Here is a 20,306-nt window from a genome sequence, read left to right on the forward strand (position 1 = left end):
TCATGGTAGACAGTACTGATGCTAGTATGCTCTACAGAACCTTTGAACCTCTAAGAGCCCATCATGGACAGGGACAGCTACTCTCCCAGGAGCAGACAGCTGCAGAATATCCACTAGTTTATGGGTGTTCTCCTGCAGGAAATCTGCCTGAACGTCCAGTGAAGCAGCCACGTGCTGCAAAAGGTCCTGGTAGGCCTTGAAACCCTCAGGTATTGGAGAAGAAGATGAGTCAGGCGTTGCTGAATTGTCCGGGGATGAAGAGCAGCGGCTAACTGCACGAAGGCTGGCTCCCATTCCTAGACTGGTGGAGCTGGGAGGGACAGCTCCAGAGGCTCAGCATGGGGAAAGCTAACTGGTGCTTGAACTTGCAGTGGGTCGACAATTCCTGCCACCAATCTGCCTGGCAACCTCATCTTAGAATTAGCTGATGAGAGTGACCTCTGTGACTAAGGAATGTCCCACAGATTCTATGGAGGTGACTGATAAGGATAGGGCACTGGTGGCCAATAGGCACTTGACCAGGGGTCCCTGTCCCGACTGCAAGATGAGTGCCAATCTTGGTGCCTGTAGTGCTCCATAAACAGTCCCCAATATGGATCAGGCAATGGATAGTGGGAGGAGGAAGAGCCACACCTAGATACCAAGGAGCCTTGGGTTTCCAGGGATAAAGGTGGAGCTAGTCCAGAGGATGTAAGTAACTGGTCTGACTCATCTGTTGCCCAGAACAAGGCGGGAACTGGTGCCGATGAGGGTAGTCCCTTGCTCTGAGTCCAGTACCAGCCCTACTTTCAGACTGTGGAAGGGGATCAGCAGGGTGCGGTGCCAATAGACCCAAGGGTTCAGCAGCCCATCCAGGTAGTGGGGCTATAAATGATGCAGCCTTGGCAAAGTCCTGGACCAAGGGAGAGGTCGGAATGGAAAGGCAGAAGAGTTCTGTAGCGGCCTGGTATGCCACCGACATTTAACTCATCAGTACAGGACTCAATAGACACCCCAGGGCCAGAACCAAAGTCTATAGTACATGTCTCTAACCTCTTTACTCAGTACCAAGGAGTGGTCAGAGGCATTCACACCATCCCACACGCTGGCACTTACCCCATGCTTCGTGCTCTTCCTGGGGGAGGTGGAAGAGTCCCTATGAGGCATGGAGCGGTCTTGAGTCTTATATGACATTTTCCTCTTTGCACTCAACAGGGACTCTTCCAGCTCTTTGGTGCCTGCTCCAGGGTGTGAAGCGGCAGCACTCTCAGAATCCAAGCGTGACCTCCAATCCAATGAGGGCCTCAGTGCGGAAGCAGGCTGCATGGTCTGTTTGAGTAGGTGCTGCTTTAGGTGAAGGTCCCTAGCCATGAGTCTGTTTCATGAATGAACAACAAATTGAACACTGCTCCTTGACATGGGCCTTGCCCAAGCACAGCGTGCATCATGCATGGCGATTGTTGTTGGGGATTGCTTCCCCACATGATGGACAATATTTAAACCCCAGTTAGGGCAACACAAAAGAATACTTAATTAAATACAACTAACACTAATATAATACTAAGGGTACCACTAACTACAAAGAGAGAGACTAAAATAGTGAGAGGTTGTGAGGTTAAGACCACCCAGAGCTCTGACTCCATCAACAGGTGGTAAGAAGGAACTGAGGGAGGGGTCAGGGTGGCACTACCTCATACAGCGAGGGGAGGGACTATGGCCACAAGATGCAAGTGCTGACCCTCTACAGGTACTACTAGGCAAAATTCTCTGGCTCCAGTGCATCTTAGGTGTGTGCACACACCTAAGTGAAATACATGGCTGCAACTTCTCAAGCAGTAGCATGAAAACAATTAGATACCAAGAATCAACCCTTTGCTGATGAACAGTGGCACCTGTTCCTGCCTTGGTGGCTGCCCTTCTTTAGTGGCACATCCAGAGAGATACCAAGCCTTTGATTTTCAAATTGTTGTCCAATGACCATCAATTGTGTCTCGCACATTTCCAGTTAGTTGGTACAGCTGAGCCTATCACAATGGTGAAACAGTCGATAGCCTTCAAGCAATAACATTTCCAGGACTGGCTTACAGCTACCCAGACATTTAGATCAGATAAATTAAAAAAAACAAAAAAACCCCAAAAACATGGACTGAAGCATCCCCTTCTCTCTCATCCATAAAGATAAATCCCTCCAAGTCAGCACTGAGCCACTTCAGCAAGACAATGTGGGGAAACTCACACTTCAACGCTCGGTTGTACCTGTTTGGTTAGTGACAGATTTAATTTTTGGGCTATCAATCTAACACCTTTCATCAGCACAAAATTCACCGATAATTGTCCTTTTACAGAACACCATTGTGATGTATCCAGACTGAGTAGCTGTGTCACTCCTGCCCTGCAACCTGGGGTGCCTTACAATGCCTTTCAAAAGTGGTAAGGTATTCTCCAATGCAGCCTGATTCCTTGCATGCAGCACACAGCTTATCCCAGCTGAGGGTTCCTTCAACTGAGGGAGAGGCTGGTGACTGGGATCTGTCCATGTTTTTCCCCATCATGTCCAGATTATATTTCTGTTCCTTCTTTTCTTGAGCCTCTTGCTCTTTCAGCTCCATGGCTCCCTTGCGGGCAGCTGTTTCTCTCTATTTCGGCTTCTCAGCTTCTAGGGCTTGTTGGAGGGCTGCTTTTTCTTTTTCATTCAGCTCCATGGCTTGTTTTTGGGCAGCTGCTTCTCTTTTCCTTATCCTTCTCAGCTTCCAGGGCTCTGGAGGGCAGCTGTTTCTTTTTCCTTCAGCTCCATGGCTCACCAGTGGGCAGCTTCCTGCTCCTTCATTCTCATCTCTGGTGCCACTCTTAGTATTCATGTTCTTTGTCTCTTGCTTCTCTCTCTAATCTGGCCAATTCTAGGTTTGCAGTTGTTTTGCTGGTGCTCATATTTATGTTTTACACTGGATTAAATAAAACTGAGTTTAAACTGAAGCGTTTGAATAACTATTTGAAACAATAAGCTGGCATGTTTCCTTAAAATACATATACTGTTCAGGACAGAGCTAGGCAGTACAGGACATACAGTTCTAGGGGAAAATCTAGGACTGTTGCAGTCATCCTGCAATATAACCAAGGCTAGTGATAGCCAAAGTGTAACCCAAGTGTGGCTGGCAGGCTGCAGTTACATACAGACATTCAGGATGTGGCTTGCATGCTGGAATGCTGTTTGTGGCCCAGCTGGGAGCTACTTCAGCAAGGAATTGTAATGCACCCAAGGTTGCAGGACAGGGGTGACAACTGTTCATTAGTCTGGATTGTACCCTGGTATGTCACAACCATACACTATGAATATAGGTTTCAGAGTAACAGCCGTGTTAGTCTGTATTCGCAAAAAGAAAAGGAGTACTTGTGGCACCTTAAAGACTAACCAATTTATTTGAGCATAAGTTTTCATGCTCAAATAAACTGGTTAGTCTCTAAGGTGCCACAAGTACTCCTTTTTTTTTTTTTTTTTTACTATGAATATAACTTATAAAATAACCATGGACCTGAAAAACTGAAGTAACTTGTTGAGGAAAAGGTAGTTAATGCAAAGAAAGACTAACTCACATTGTGTGCTACAATAACCAATTCACTTCTTTCCCCCATGGTGTTTTCTCATTTAAATCTGGAATCACCGTGCAATTACATATGTATTAATAAAGATGAAGCTCAAATGCTTTGACACTGACAACTGGCACACAATCTGAAAAGTATTTTTTGTAGGCACCTTACAGGCAATGTGTCAGTTTCCATGCAACATTCCACCTACAGACACTAAAAGCTAAGCTGCTATCTATGGTCAAATCCTATAAAATGGCATACTTGTACTTGTGACAGTCTGGTAATGTGAATGAGCAGAGGGCAATCAACTTCTCATTAAGCAGGTATCTTTTGCTTGGAAAAGAATGAAACTAATTTCTAAGAAGATACTCTTATTATTTTGCTACTTATTGAAAGTAATCCCTCTATGTAATAAAGTCTACATTTGCAAAAGAAACTAAGGAAGTAGCATGCAGCATTTAGTTTCACTTAAGAATTGAGATTAATCAGATTTTGGAAAACAGATATGGTCATTGAGTTAGTAATTAAATTTTTAGTGCGTTTTCTAGCCAGGTACCAGAATAGATCTCAATAGACAGTATTCTGGTAAATGAACAAATCTTGGAACCATCTTTATAACACTAAAACTGGTATTCCAAAGGGAGTCAGAGGTTTAAAAAATACCACTAATGCAGATTTTCCTTCACCTTTAATGATTTCTTTTTTTATTTTCATAAGTCAAATGTGTCAATATACTGGTGCTCCTAAATCATCCATCATCCATTTTGATTCGTAAGTATACCATCACTGTTCCCAGTTATGATATTTCAAAATCTCTTTGGAATACTAATTTCATCTTTATAGGTTTCTTCAACTTTTTTTTTTTTTAATATTACATCTTATTTCCCTGAATTGTTTCTCAAGACAGTTGCTGATGTAAAGTTTAATATAAAATATTTAGTCACAAAATAGTATTGCTTTTGTATGCACATTGTGGCAAGAATCATTTTTTTTCAATAAAAACTATACCATCTTCCATAAAATCCTACACATATTAAGATTTGTGTTGCAAAACAAAATTACACAGGGTGAAACAGGTACCAGCACAACAGTGAGATTATATTACATCAAAAAATTTTTAATGGTCCCAAATATATACTCAACAACTAAGCATACACTCAGGGGGCAAAATAAAATAAAATAAAATAAAATAATGACACAAAAAGTGACCACATCTAGAATTCCACTCAATCTTTAATCAAGAAGGGACAGACAAATCCCCCACCTCCAAAAAAATTCTGCAGTTTAAAGGGCAAAAGGGAACAGATAAAAAAAGAGGAAACTTTATATTCAGGCCCTCCCCCATAGAGGTTTTTAAAACCTGTTGCAGCTTGACTAAAATGTTCAGAATTTATGATTTCAAAGGCAGGTCTCTTTATACAAAGAAACTGCTGGCATTCTTAGTGAAGAATTATGGCAAGACAGCCTTTTCTTCAAAAGTCCCATACATTGTCCAAGAAAGCATATTCTGATTGTAGTAATTGACCAGCCAATCCAGAGTTCCGTTAACAAAACTCCTGCCCTGTTGGCTTTTTATTTTTTTCCATTTCCTTCCCTGAGAAAAGGGCAATGTGTGGTCCAAGCTGGAGAGCTCAAAGGCATAAGTCTTCCCCCTAAATGTAATATTTTCCCCTTCTTCTGCTCCTTTGAATTGGCACTTGATTAGCAGAAATCCATTTGTATAGGTTGATCTGTGTCACACACAGTAATTCACAAAAGATTGCTGCTGTTGTGGTGTATTATTTTTCATTTGAAAAATTAGTAGTTTTTTTTCCCTTCCCCAACTGGAATAGATATTAGACGGTTGCCATTATGATGACTCAAGTTTTGCTTTCTTTGACAAAGGTAGAGTTTCTTCCTTATCTTCATCTTCATCATCCTCTTCATCATCATCAGGATAATCTACAAGCCCCACGAGGCCTCCCTGTGAAGAAATACAAATAATTAAGACGTACACAAAAATGAACCAAATATTGCCCAAACCCAGAGATACTAGAAACTGTTATTACCACAAGAATATTGATAAGTCTGAAGTTTTGTAAAAAAAACAAAAAACAACCCAACTCCAACATGCACAGAAGTAATGTCTTTTGGAAGTGCTGATTACAGTAAATCCGAAAAAAGGGTTCTACCCCTCCAAACAATCCTACCTATGGGGATAATTTGGGCAGAAATTAAAGAAAATGCAAACTACTTAGCAAAAAATTGTCATTGCAGCTCTATCTGTACAAAGATGGAAATTTCCTTTACCTAGGATAGTTGACTGGACTGCAGCAATGAGCGATCTGGCAGAACTTCAGAGACAATATGGAACATCCTTCAAATTGAATTATCAATTAGGATAATTTTATAATATGGTCTCTTTTCACTAACACTAATTTAAAAGTAGTAATAGTAATTTTAAATATATGTTTATTATATGCAAAGTAGCTATATTAATATGATGTGAAGGTTACAAAATGTAAACAATTTTAGGAAATTCAAAATTAGAAGTATCTCTAGTAACATTAACTCATCTACATTGCACATACTGATCAAAATGTTCTAATTCAGATGCCTATGGTTAGGCACCTACATCTATATTTAGGCACCTAAATATGTGACTTGATCTTAGGAGATGGTAAGCACCCACAACTCCCACTTACTACAATATTTTCAAATTTCTGGAATTTAGTCAACACATGACTACCAAGAGTTGTGGGCATCCAGCACCTCTGAAGATCAAGCCCCTTGTTTAGGTGCCTAACTTTAGTCATCCAAGTTAGAAAATTTTGGCCATTGCATACCGAGGCATAAATGCAACAAGTATATTGTATATAATATATACACACAATATACAGTAGTATTTTATACAGCGTAATACTGTATATATATTATCTATATAAAATAATGTGAGTAAATAAATGTTACTAGAAAACCTAATTCCAATGTTAATTTCTAATGGGCGTATATAAGAATAAGTGATAATATTTTTAGAGCAAAATGTTCAGAATCCACAGAAATACTATGGTATTAAGTTAAGAGGAAGATACCTTATACAGAAAGACCATTGTTGCACTGCATTAACAGATAACCCAACAAACTGCACAATAACAGTGTAAATATAACCTTTTCCAAGTACTGTGGACCATTTGACATTTAAAACAGTCTAATTATTCAACAAGTAAGACTATATATACAGCTAGATTTATTGCTTGGGGGGTGGGATGGAGGAAGAGGGGTTGTCAGGATCAGGAAACTGTCAAACTAAGTACTGTAGGTAAGGTTCACTTTTGATTTGGCTTTTGAGCTTGTGAGTGAATTATAAAACAAAAACTAATTTACAGAATACTAAAAAACAAAGGGCAGTATCATTCCCCTAATATCTGTACATAAAGGGGAGTTTTCTACATGTAGATACTGTCATTCCAGAACAGAACAATTAGCTTCCTTTGTGGCGCTATCCTACTCTCCCATATTCCTCTACATACTCAGTGACCCATGCATGCAGAGGGGTAGGAAGATGTGCAATCCCTGTATTCATGTTTTAGTGGAATCCCCTCTGTTCTGAAGAGCACCTAATATAAGGAACGTCCTAAAGGTGTCCAAGCTTTAACTCTACTCTCCTGCTAGGGAGAGTAGCAGGGCTACCAGAGGCTGGTGAGGGAACGAAAGCCTCCACATGGATAGGGAATCTGTTGGAGACTGAGTTAAATTCCATGAGTACCTGACCTACTGCTTCTTCTAAGGGTGGGACAAATCTGCCACCCCTCTTCCCTACAGAAGAACTTGGAGGGGACATTTTTAAGGGAATCTCACATTAGTTCTCTTTCCAATCAGGCTTCCCTCCTGCTGGTATACTATGACTGGTAGAAGAAAACTTTTGGTAAGACAGAACAAAAATGAGATATGGAAGTGAAGAAAACTCATCCAGACTTTTAAAAACTGATGAAATGGCCTCATTTCCAGGCTTCCGGGAGAACACATGACTAGAGAAAGATCCAAATGACACTTCAGAAATGGAAGAATTCAGTACTATAGTAGGTTCTGGTTTTCTTAGTGGGTTTGTATTACCATGAAATTCTACTCTCCATATATTCTTTTCCCACTGTGAAAACTGATCTTGATAATACACAAGAGTTGTATATAATTTTAGGACAAAATGTAGTTAACTGCATTTACAAATATAGTGTTGTTGGAGTTTTAATATGCTCCTTCCGAGTATTTCATACAACTACTGATAATCCTTTTTAATGATTTTTCATTAGTTTAGTGTGCCCCACCTGAAAACTGACAGTCAACTGAAAAAAAGCTGAAATTCCGTTCGAAGCAAAATTTTAATAATCACACGTGTGTTGTGGCATACAGCAACTGTCTCCAAGAATATATGGCCACAGCTAATAAAATAGCTGTAGGATTCTGGAAACTGCTGTAAGAATTGCTGCTAGGGACATATGGTGGTGTGTGCAGCAAAATTTGGTAATATTTCCATTAACTCTTTCAACAGCAAACTATTTGTGTCCACCCAGTATTCCTATGCAACCCAACGAATGTAGACTGCTTTTTATATTCCACAGTAAAATTAAATGAAAATGGAGAATACGTCAAATAAATACTTCATATTTAAGACTTTTTTTTTTAAGTTGTGCACAAGTTTGTGCATAAAAATTGATTTAAATACTCCTTTTGTTTATATTAGGTCAAGGTTCTTCAAAAGTGCTAGAGACCAGGAAAATGTACTAAGGACTCTCCCAAAATGAACCCATTCTTAAACTACTGGAAATAACTCAAATTTATGTAGGTGATCAGATGGGCTCTAAATTTGCTAGAATAAAAATTTGACCACTGGTAACTGAAAAATACCTTGGTAGTAATAGCTGCCATCTGAGATGTGCTTTTAGAAACTGATCCCGGTGATCCTGGTGATCCTGGAGATCCTGGCGATCCTGGAGAGCCAGACAAGTTACTTGCAGATGACTGGCTGGTAAGGTTAGTTTTTGTACCACTAGAGAAGGAAAGTTTGAAACTTGGGCTCTGACGACCTGAAAGATTAGTTTTCAGAAGAACCTCCTTTTCTTCACTCTCTTTCACTGTAGAAAAGAAATATACTTTTCAGTGATACCCCAGTGATTTTTGTAAATAAATGTGAGTTATGAAATGTTTAATATTTTGCTACAAAAGTTCCACCTGTCTATCTTCACTTGTACCTTGGTGGAAGGAGATATGAATACATTTTTATAACAACTTGTATTACTGTAATGCCTAGCAGCCCTTGTCACGGACCAGGACCCCATTGTGCATTATTTCAGTGATATTATTTGTCGACTGTACAAAGAAGCTGACTAGATATAAATTAAGCAAACAGCATATGGACAACTTGATTATTCAGCTGGGATTTTTTCATTTCAGTGCATTAAGAAAAACAGGCAAATTCATTCAAAGAACATTATTTTTTCACTTTTATGCCTTAAAATAGATATGAATAAAACCTAAAATGGTTTGAGTTTAGTTGCATGTAGCAAGTTCTAATACTAAAAATAAGGCTTTATATGAAAATACAGGCAAACCCCTGACTATAATACTTCCTTAAAATAGAAGCGCAGGCTTTCATTTAAAACTAGATAACATGGCCATTCTTCTTCCAGGCACTTACATTTTTTCCTTTCCATGAATTTACTTATAGGATCCATAATGTCTTCATCATTTTTAGTTTTGTCAGACGGGGGCACCACTGCTTCGCCATCCTCCATATCATCTTCATCACTATTAAACCACATTTCCTCCTCATCCTCTAGGGTTCTTGCATCTCTCCGGTATCTATGGTTTCTCAAGATGGAGCGCATGCTGTGGAACAACAAGTAGGTTTTAAGGGTTTTGAGACTCAAGTATTGCTTTAAGCTTACATAAATATTGGAATAAACCGAATGGCGTAGGGTTACACAATTTGAGCTTACAGACAAAAATAATGTGATAAAAGAACTATCAATATTTTATTTTTTTTAAAAGTCATCCTGAAATGGATTTATTTACTTTACGTGGACCACATAAAGAAATCCAACAAGAGAAAATTTTAATATATAGCACAGCAAAACCTCACGAATAAGCACATTCACACATACTTCATCGCTCTCTCCAAAGGTACTGTAAGTCTTAAATTACTAAGAGTAGTCTGTGTGTTTTTAAATAAAATGCACTAAAAAGTACTAGTAAATTGTGGAGTATTGTCATACTACTAATCTACAATTGCCAAAAAAAAACCCCAAAAAACAAAGGACATTTTAAAAGAATTATAAAATTATTATACTTTATAGATAAATGAAAACTCAATCAATTAATACCAATGTTATAATAATAGATGTCACGAACAAGGTGTCAGTATTGTCAACTCTAAATTATATTGTGAATCTGACGGTTTGTGTATTTTTTAAAGTCCAGCTCCTAGAGTCAGGAAATTAGATTCATCTTTCACTAAAAAAAGTAAGTTTCTACCGCTCCTGAGTGCAGAGAAAAATCTTTAAAATGTGAGCCCTCTACACTCAAAAATCAGGAGGCAAATAAAAAGAATCCAAAACGTTTTGTTTTCAACATCTCATGTTTTTGTGGCGTGACTCATGTTATTTTAATGCTTGTGACTGGCAATACTGCGGTCTTGCGGTGTCTGTATGTACAGTACCACTTTTAATTTTGTTGAATTTAGAATTCTGATAGTTTGATTTAAGATGAAAACTTGTAAACTTAAGTCCTACACCTTTGTGAGTATTCTGGAGGTCACTCTCCCCCAAGTTGTGGACCTGTCTTAACCAAAGTACTTCTTGCACTAAACCACATAATCGAATCTTTGCTATTTTTGCATGCTTCACTTAGGGCCAGCTAGTGGCCTGGCTTACAAGGCCATGAAGGAATGTAAATGAGAGCAAGACACTCCACTCCCATGCTGCCTCCAAATAGGAAGCCTTCCCCCATATCCACTATAGGCATAGGAGGAGGAAAGTTAGGCCAACTGTGCCTCTCAGGGCCATAATTCTTTCCTTGGGCTGCTCTGAGGCAGCATAACTATGAGCTATCTCTTAGCCAGGGATAAATGCAAAGGACAATTTAGCACTTAGTGTTTGATTTTTTTCTAACTGAATAGGAGAGAGGGATTTCTTCTGTGTTGGGCTAATGCCATAAAGGGGCAAAGAGAGAATTTTGTTTATTTTTTTAATTAAGGGCAATGCACCTCTAAATCAGATTTTTCTATGCTGACAAATCAATAAATTAAGTAGAGACAATGTGGTGCCTTTAAATGTGGCAATAACCATCAACAAACAGCTTCTTCATATGTGAAATGTATGGTATGGCTGAATGTTTGTTCCCCGCTCCCACACGCATGCTAATATAAAAGCTCTAGGTTTTGAGTTTTACGTATATTGAAATGCTCAGTTTATCAGGCATTAGATACTAATAATTCAGAGTAATAATATTTAACACAACATATTAGCACTAAATACTGTATATTTGAAGCACACTCTAGAACATGGTAGATCTATTAAAAAAATTTCTGACATTTTAAAAGAAATCTGCTGCAATCCTGCTCCTTTGCTTAAATTTTCAGACTCTCAAAATGAAATATCAGAGTTAAGAAATCACCCAGAATGAAGTCAAATTTACATGAAAACAACATAACACGTTCTGAAATTACAGTGGCCGGATGCCGGTTGAAAAAGGGACCCGACGGTGAATGGTCAGATCTACTGACTGGATCCAAAGTTCAGTTACTGCAAGTGGGAGAGTCATCACACGTACCAGCCCCTACTCAGCCAGGGCTGCCTCCTACCTGCATCGGATAGTTGCAGCTGCTAGCCCCGGATCAGCAGGCAAGTTCCTCACGACACATGCGGAGTGGAAGAGCAGCGTGTGACAGTGGGAGGGGGAAAGAGGAGCAAATGGGGGTAGGGCCTCAGGAGGAAGAGGCAAGGCAGGGGCAAGGCCTCGGGGGGAAGAGGTAGGGAAGGGGCAAGACCTCAAGGAGAAGGGCCGGGGCGGGGAGGTTCTGGCAGTCCTGCAGGAGTGTCTGATTTTTATATATTACCAAGTTGGCAACTCTATCTGAAATTTGAACTTCTAGAATGGGTAACACGTATAATTTCATTAAAATGTGTTCTCAATGTGTGGAACCACAATATAAATAATTCAAAATATTGATCCAGAATCTGCAAACATTTATGAAGATGAACAAATGTTCTAATCTGAATAGCGGTTTTAATTCCACAGGAATATGCACAGAAGTAAAACTATTTGCCTATAAATACAGGTGTGAACCCTAAGAGAGGAAGTATCATCCCTGTGTAACTTTAAAGTGATGTAGGGAAAAGCATGTCAGCAGTCATATAGCTTTGTTATAGCACTGGAGCAGGATAGCCTAAGAGGAATATTACATCATCTTTTACTTTATTGATACGCATAGTGACAAAATGAGATGCCCCCTACGAATTTCTTTGGGAATTACATTTCTTGGTGATTTTAAACATGAATCGTGTGAAAGTCTAGCACAGGAATTAACTGCACCAAAAGTGGTTTATGTATATGATTTTTTTAGGAAAAAGTCTGGGATAATCTAAGAGACAAGAATCCTTCAGATTACTGTTGAGAATCTTATTTTCAAGTGAATGAGCTTCAGATATTGTTAGCTCCAGTTAGGATAATCTATGTAAAAGTTAGACTATTTCTGCATTTATTATACTTTGGAAAAAAACCTCCATACTCTTAAGTTAGGTGCAGCTTCAGAAGAGATATCAGTTGAACACTGACCAAGTGTTTGAGCAACACAGATCTGGAAATCACACTGTCAATCAGATCTGTTCAGCAAGACCTGAGCCGCAAACAGTGAAGGGTCTGAATTATTTATGGCTGCCCCGCTAGTACACAGAAATCCAAACGCCTATATCCTCAAGGACAATTTTCCATGAAAGTATTAATACCTTTAAATATATATTTACCTATCAAGTTTGGGATTATCTTGTCTTTCCCTTTGTTGCTCAAATCGTAGTTTCAATCCTTTGAATGTCTGCACATAATCTACATCTTCCAGTGCTTTCCAGTAATTCTCAATTACATGAGCAGTTAATGATTTTATATCTTCCTATAAGAAAAGTACAATCAAACACACAGACTTTTTAATTCTTCAAGACAACTAATTTATTTTGTTACTATAAAAAAATACAGCAGGATATAACTGAAAGATATGGAAAAGATGCAATATTCATAAAATGCCTTCGAAGTAACATCATATTAATTTATTCAGTTAAAAAACAAACATTGTATATACCAGTGTAGCTGAAATTTGGTACTTAACTTCTGATTAATAATCTGATAAAAAGAGAACAGTAACAGTTTTGTATTGATAAACTCCTCTAAACTTTATAAAAAAAAAAAAAAAAGATAAAAGACTTGTCTACAAAGCCAGTATAAAAACAATGAAAGCAAACTCTAAAAATTAAGATCTCTGATGGCAATTTACATATATTTTTACAATCAGTCAGTCTCCTTATATCTGTTGTAATAACTAAACAAGGACGTCAATACCTTTATTTTAGAGAGGGAGAGAGGAAAACAAACAACAATCACTACTCAACGAAGAAAGGAAAAAACAAACAAATCATAGAATCATAGAATATCAGGGTTGGAAGGGACCCCTGAAGGTCATCTAGTCCAACCCCCTGCTCGAAGCAGGACCAATTCCCAGTTAAATCATCCCAGCCAGGGCTTTGTCAAGCCTGACCTTAAAAACCTCTAAGGAAGGAGATTCTAATCTAAATAATTATATCTTTATGTCAGAGGGAAGACAAGGGGAAAGAGAGGTTTATTTCTTCACAGAATGAGCTGCGGGGACAACTCCCAATCCCACAGAACTTTAAGGGACCAGTAGGAAGCCAGGGTCCTCTGGCTCTGGAGCTTCAACACGAATATCACTCTCTCCACTTCTGAAAATTTGACTCCACTGAAGTTGTGCTACCAACGACTATTCCAGGCCTTGACTACCCTGAGGCTCCCCCATGTAAGTGGGAGGATCCCCATCACAGAGAGTTACTAAAGCTCCAGGATATGTTACATTTCCCAAATAATTTCTACAGGACTAGTGGGGGAATGATAAATGTCATCTTGACCCCCATCCCAACCCAACATCAGGCTGCCCTTCCCCCTTGTGGATCTTAAAACCAGAAAGCATCTTGCCAGGGTCTGGGTGAAGGTGGCAAGTGTGGGGGAACAGTTCTCTGGAGGGAACTGACTAGTCCCTTATTGCCACATGCAGAAATCTTGGGGGCCAATATTTATATCAGGTAGATTAACACACTTCTCCATATTCTTTAGAATTACTGTTGTTGCACCAGAGCACACAATTAGCGTGTCCATGTGTGAAATTTCAAGTTACATCTATTCTTTAATATTTTCAGAAAAAAATAATTAAATCCAGAGTTAGTTTATATAATGGTTGCATTTTTAAGTCTGGGCACAATGGAGGGCAACTTCAACACTACATCCACTGAATGTAGAGCTTTGACAAAAAAGGCAGTGTTTTCCAACAGTGGTACGTGTGAAACTTCACGTAAATTATGGATTTCTAGTGGTCACATTATTATGATGCTCCCATTTAAACATTATCAGAAGTAAGTGGGCATCCATAACTGTATCATAAATTAAAGTCTATTTAACTCCAAGTATACATGATGTATTATAAAAAATTAAATTGTCAATTCAAGACATGATAGTACTCACCACCCTAATAAATTCAAACATCTCTATTATAGCAGAGTTCATCAGATTATAGCGGGATCCATTGTTGAGAAATGCTTTGACCACAGGTTCAAACAAAAAGCTTTTCATTATATAGCGGTTATAGAATTCATCCTTCAACCCAATTATCTTTCTCTTAAAACGAAGGGCACCTGAAACAGAGAAACGGTTGTTAAAAAGCCATGAATTTTTCATATTTTACATTTAAAACCAGAAAAGCCCAGCAATTGTTCTAAGCTGACTACAAGAAGAATAACTCACAATCCCAACTCTCATGGAGCTTTACATTGTTGGTAGTGGATTACGTACTCAAATATCCAGTACCCTGTGGATTAAATCTACAGTAGCTCTTGAAACTAGAATTGAAATGTGATGACATATTACATTACCAGGGGGAAAAAATTCAGAGTAAGCCTAAATTCATAGGTCATCTCTTTTCAATGAACATGCTTTAACATAACAGAATGCTGTAAATTAGGCAAATTTCATAATTACACTGTTAGTGTGTAATTGAAACAACTGTTCAAGTTTAAAAGAAAAATCATTTCACAATGTAGGAAACACTGACAATATTCGTGGTTGGACTTATGTGATTATTTAAAAAAATGAGAGAGAAATTTGCCATTAACAAAAATAAGAAATTATTAGTACAGACTGTAATCAGATATTGTATTGGGTGATTAGCTGAATCTTCCCAGCATTTGTCATGAAACCTGAAAATCCAGTCCCAGCCCTCTTTGGAGCAGACACTGTCAATCTTACTGTGCTATGCTTTTGAGATTTAGAAGCCCACTGGAATTTAGACAGAGACTACTTAATTTATTTAACTAGTGATCAAAAGTCAAAGATAAACTACTAGGATTCCCTGTGGCATCTACCCTTTCATGACCAAATTCTAAAACACATTTTCCTGCAATCAGAATTTTGCTCATAATTTCTATTTTCCAATGAGAGACTTGAAACTATTTCATTATATTTTGTATGTTTTTGAAATGTAAACCTTCTTTTATTTTAAAATGGGAAATGGCATTTTCTCTCTTTCAAACACACAGTGGAGACTTGATTTATTTACATCTCTTTCAAGGCTCTCCCTTCTGAGGAACTCCAGCGCTCCATTAGCATTTGAGCTCTAACAGCACCTTACTGTGCATAACTGAGGGCTTGCTTTTCTACACTTACAGGGCTGCACCAGTACAGCTAGGCTACTGTAGTCTTAAGGAACACGCTACCTATGCCAACAGGAGAGCTTCTCCTGTCAGCGCAGGCACTCCACCCTCCTGAGAGGCAGTAGTTATAACTCTACATAGTGTGTCTACATCAGGAGTTAGGTCGGTATAACTACATGCTCAGCAGAGATGGGGATTTTCCACACTTCTGACCAATGTAGTTCTACTGACATAATTCGTACTGTAGACGAGGTCTAATGCAGGTAACCTTCCCTCCATTGTTTTGTGAAAAGTGATGAAAATGGACCAACTTATGCATGTGTGAAATGTCATTATTGAAGGGCTTTGATTCTGCCAGAATGATTTTCAATGGAACACTCAAAACGCCCTTCTCACTCTAAGCTGTTTATTTCCCTGTGAACCTTTTGCAAAGGTAGTAACAACTGCTCAATTAGTCACTTGAACTTTTTGGAGTTGCTGTTCAAGGCCTTCCCACTATTAGTCTTGACAATGAAATGAATTTTCTTTACATGGTTGTTCAAAGCTCACTGACATTTACCACCAGAAGTGCTTTCTCTCCAGAAAGTAGTACTATCATTAGCACAACACAACTTGTCTATACTGTGCATTAGTCCACACCAGAAAGGTGTTCATTCTAGTGTGCACTAGGGTGTCACATACTAACCAGCCAACGTGAATCTGCTAATGCACATTAAAAGTTTTTTCACATGTTAATATAATTCTGCTTTAAATGGGACTATGTTAATGCATGCTAAGGAACTTTTACTACGTGCCAGCAGGGTCAGAACAGGCCAGTTAATGTGCAACACACTAGAATTTACAAGTCTCTGGTGCAGACTAAAGCCCTGTATAAACAAGCCCAAGAAGTGCTGACCTTGACCAATGTGCTGTTACTGGATTCTAAATACTAGCTCAGGAGAAGCATCTGAACATGCATCAACAGCGAAGATCCTCAGTACTTAAAAATTTTACATTTATTATAGATAGAGATCCAGATGTCCAATTAAAAAATGCTTTTAAATTTTTTCTAAAGCCAGTATTATTTAAAACCTAGGAAGTGTTCCCCTAGCTAGTTTAATTAATACAGCCTCTTTCAATTTCATCTTGCTTCATCATTGAGGAATAACATATCAACAATTTGCTATGAGAAATATAGACCTAGTTGTAAAGGTAGCATATTTGTACTGAACTGGTAACCGTCATGCTTCTGTAAATGTGTTTTTCTTCCAGTAAAATACAATTAAAGAATTAAATATTAATATTCACAAAGCTAATAGTTTATTCTCTATAATTCAAACTTACATAACGCCAAGAAAGCATGCTTTGAGGCCATGAGAACTAGCACTCTCCGTAGGATATCCTTGTTAATAATATAGTTCTTTATGTGATACGTATGATGTTCTACACAGAATGTTAGCAATTCCAATATTAATGCCAAGAGCTGGGCTGTCTGAAAATCATCTATAAAACAAAAAACAAAATGTTAACAAGAACATGATTTTAAAAATATTTAGGGCCTACTTTTCACAAGGTGACTCCAGATTTGCAGATGCAATCAGATAACTAGATGCTTAAATGCCATTGTGCTCTCCTGCAACTAGTTTAGGTAAATGGAAGCCACATTTAGACCTTTACAAAACAAATATACAATCCCTGCAGTGATTTGGTATTTTCACCAAAAGCCCAGGTCTACATCTGAAAAGGTTTGCCAGGATCACTACACAAGCAAATACTCCTATACTATAGACACAGATTGTATCTGCAAAACAGTGCTTTTGCCAGTATCGTTTATACCAGTTTGGTGAGCAAAATAAGAGAGACTAGTAAAAGCCCTGCTATGCCCACATAACTGCATCTATACTAGGGCTTTTGCCAGTATAGAAATGTTGTACAAAAAGTCATCCCTAACTGACATTACTATACAAGCAAAAGTTTCTAATGTGGACCCAGCCTAAAGTAATTTGTTAAAAGGCATGTAAGAGATTTAAAAAAAAAAAAAAAAAAAAAGGATTCTAGACTACAACCTAGCACTAGATCAAAGATGAAATAAGGACCCATTAGAATTATATGTTAAAGAACGAGAGAGAGAAATGGAAAATTTAAACTCAGATTTCTTCGCCTAAAGATGTAAAACTAGTTGATTTGAAACATAGTTGAGTTACAGGCTATTATAAATGCACACATGAGATTCAAAGAAAAATAAAATACAATTTCAAAATTTTCTGGAAGCTGGTTCAAAATTAAATTTTATTTTTCTTTGTTGAATATATGAATTTCAAAAGGAGTAACTGAAAAGCATACTTCCAATGTTTTCACATGGCTCCGAGTCAACTTTCTGGCTCCAATCAGACATTAATCTTTTGAAATACTCTTATTCTGATCATGCAGAGTTTCAGACATCCTTTGACAGTTATTCTATTCTATGTACTACAATTCAATAGCCTTGGACATGACTGCTAACATTCACAGTAGTCTCACCTTTGCTAGGCTTCTCCTCTGTTGTATTAGCCAGTAAGGGAGCTGTGAGAACATGCATACAATGTTTATAGAAGAAACCCAGGAATTCTGTCTTTTCAGTTTTCTAAAGGATAAAAAAAAATCATTAATATTTTAATATGAAAGTAACATACATTACCAACAGCATTTTAACACACCAAAAACCCCCAACCGTACTCGAATTTGGGAATGCACTTACATTGGCTGTGGCCAGCATGTTTTCTGGATCAACTAAAGTACGAAGGAGACCCATGAGTTGGACTGCCCCTCCAAGTTCAGGATCTGTATCACAAATCATGTGTTCTATGATGAGGTTAATGAGTAAAATATCCTAATAGAAGAGACATAAAAATGAAGAGATTAGTAATGACTAAGAAAAACTAAAATTAAAAGGGACACTGTCAGGTCAAATTTGGCCCAAAACTAAGATTTTGTAAAATACAAGATTTTAGGACAAAGTTTAAGACTAATAGAAATAGATCCTTGAAATGTATTTTTAAAAATGCCCATGGAAACCTACTCTGTTTGCATGCCTAATACTAATGCACTATACTCATCCATGAGAATCTTTTAGAGCAATTAAAAATGGCATATAAATAAAAAAATTGGATAAAAGTTAGACACATTTTTTGAAAACACAAAAAAAGGTAGTGAGAGGGTACATCATAAATTCAATTTAAGAATTTTAAGTATGTGCATTAGGGAATTTGTTTTTTGAAATTAGGAGTTTTAACCTGAGTGTCCTTTTAAAATATAATGCAAGGCCCTACTTCTGAAAACACACAGAACTCCTGAACTAAATGGGATTACTCACATGTGTAAAGTTATTCAAATGCATAAATGTTTGCAAAATAGGAGTTCAAGAGTAAAACTTTCCATTCTTATATAATCCCTTAGTGCTTGCATGCGCTATTACAAGAATGATGTGGAAAATTGGAAAGAGTCCAGCGGAGGACAACAAAAATGATTAGGGGGCTAGAGCACATGATTTATGAGGAGAGGCTGAGGGAACTGGGATTATTTAGTCTGTAGAAGAGAAGCATATGGGGGATTTGATAGCTGCTTTCAACTACTTGAAGGGGGGTTCCAAAGAGGATGGATCTAGGCTGTTCTCAGTGGTGGCAGATGACAGAACAAGAAGTAAGGGTCTCAAGTTGCAGTGCGGGAGGTTTAGTTTGGATATTAGGAAAAACCTTTTCACTAGGAAGGTGGTGAAGCACTGGAATGGGTTACCTAGGGAGGTGATGGAATCTCCTTTCTTAGAGGTTTTTAAGGTCAGGTTTAACACAGCCCGGGCTGGGATGATTTAGTTGGGGATTGGTCCTGCTTTGAGCAGGGGGTTGGACTAGATGACCTCCTGAGGTCCCTTCCAACCCTGATATTCTATTCTTTTACCAGCAACAGGAGGACCTTCTGGAAATTCAGACATCTGTCAATGGGTTAAGGCCCTGATTCTGCATACACTTATACACATGCTTTACTTCTACTCACCTGAGTAGTCAACTGAAGACAATGGGTCAACTCACAAGTAAAATTAAGCACATTTGTTAGCAGGATCAGGGCCTTAATTTATAACTTGTCTTTCATATTTGTAGGAAGTTTTCCCACACAGAAACTAAATTAGCTGTACTATATGAAAGTATGTTTCCTGAAACAAAACAAGTTTTAAAAGGAACTTGAAACACTGGCCAAATATGAACTAAAAATATTTTAGTTGCCCACTATTAAATTACGGTCTTAAACCACCAATACAGAAATTAAATAGAGCTATGCTCAGAATCATCTTAAATTACCATGGAAATAAAAGGTAGTACAATTTCTTTCTTTGTTTAGCTGACTGTATTTTAAAGTAACACCAAAAAGATTATGGGAGACAGGTATATAAAGCAGCTAAAATATATACCAAGTATATTAGATCCAGAATTCATTTTTAAACGGCTATCGGTTCATTTTTTATTCAAACTTCCATCTTTCTATGGCTTTCCGTTTCCTTCTTTGTTCTTTACAGTTACTTTATTCCAGCCCCAATTCTATTTCTGTTGCAGGACTGTTCTAATACAGCAACAGTTCACTAATACACTATCTTACTTAAATTAAAGAGCTTCTGTTTATTATATTGTACAAGCAAATTCCTAACATATTGAAGGATTCATTTAAGTGCTATTAAATATTGAACTGTTACATGTTTCTTAACCATACTGAAACTGACATCTCTTGCACCCCTAAATTTCTGATCCTATAATCAAAATTATTTTAGAGAATTTAGCT

General features: G+C 37.9%; 1 protein-coding gene across 5 annotated transcripts in view; it reads right to left on the reverse strand.

Moving 5' to 3' along the window:
• Nucleotides 1-4,660: 4,660 nt before the first annotated feature.
• PPP4R3A (protein phosphatase 4 regulatory subunit 3A) overlaps nt 4,661-20,306 on the reverse strand; it is a 72,767-nt gene continuing 57,121 nt past the window's right edge. For all 5 annotated transcript variants that reach the window (XM_073349442.1, XM_073349444.1, XM_073349441.1 and 2 more), the window contains 8 exons: nt 18,238-18,369; nt 18,021-18,123; nt 16,845-17,003; nt 14,338-14,507; nt 12,561-12,703; nt 9,236-9,426; nt 8,446-8,672; nt 4,661-5,527 (listed from right to left, as the gene is read on the reverse strand). In XM_073349442.1, coding sequence (XP_073205543.1) covers nt 5,414-5,527; nt 8,446-8,672; nt 9,236-9,426; nt 12,561-12,703; nt 14,338-14,507; nt 16,845-17,003; nt 18,021-18,123; nt 18,238-18,369 — 1,239 coding nt within the window. In that variant the 3' untranslated portion in view covers nt 4,661-5,413. The remainder of the gene's footprint in view (nt 5,528-8,445; nt 8,673-9,235; nt 9,427-12,560; nt 12,704-14,337; nt 14,508-16,844; nt 17,004-18,020; nt 18,124-18,237; nt 18,370-20,306) is intronic.

The sequence above is a fragment of the Lepidochelys kempii genome, chromosome 6 (assembly GCF_965140265.1).
Source record: "Lepidochelys kempii isolate rLepKem1 chromosome 6, rLepKem1.hap2, whole genome shotgun sequence".
NCBI lineage: Eukaryota > Metazoa > Chordata > Testudines > Cheloniidae > Lepidochelys > Lepidochelys kempii.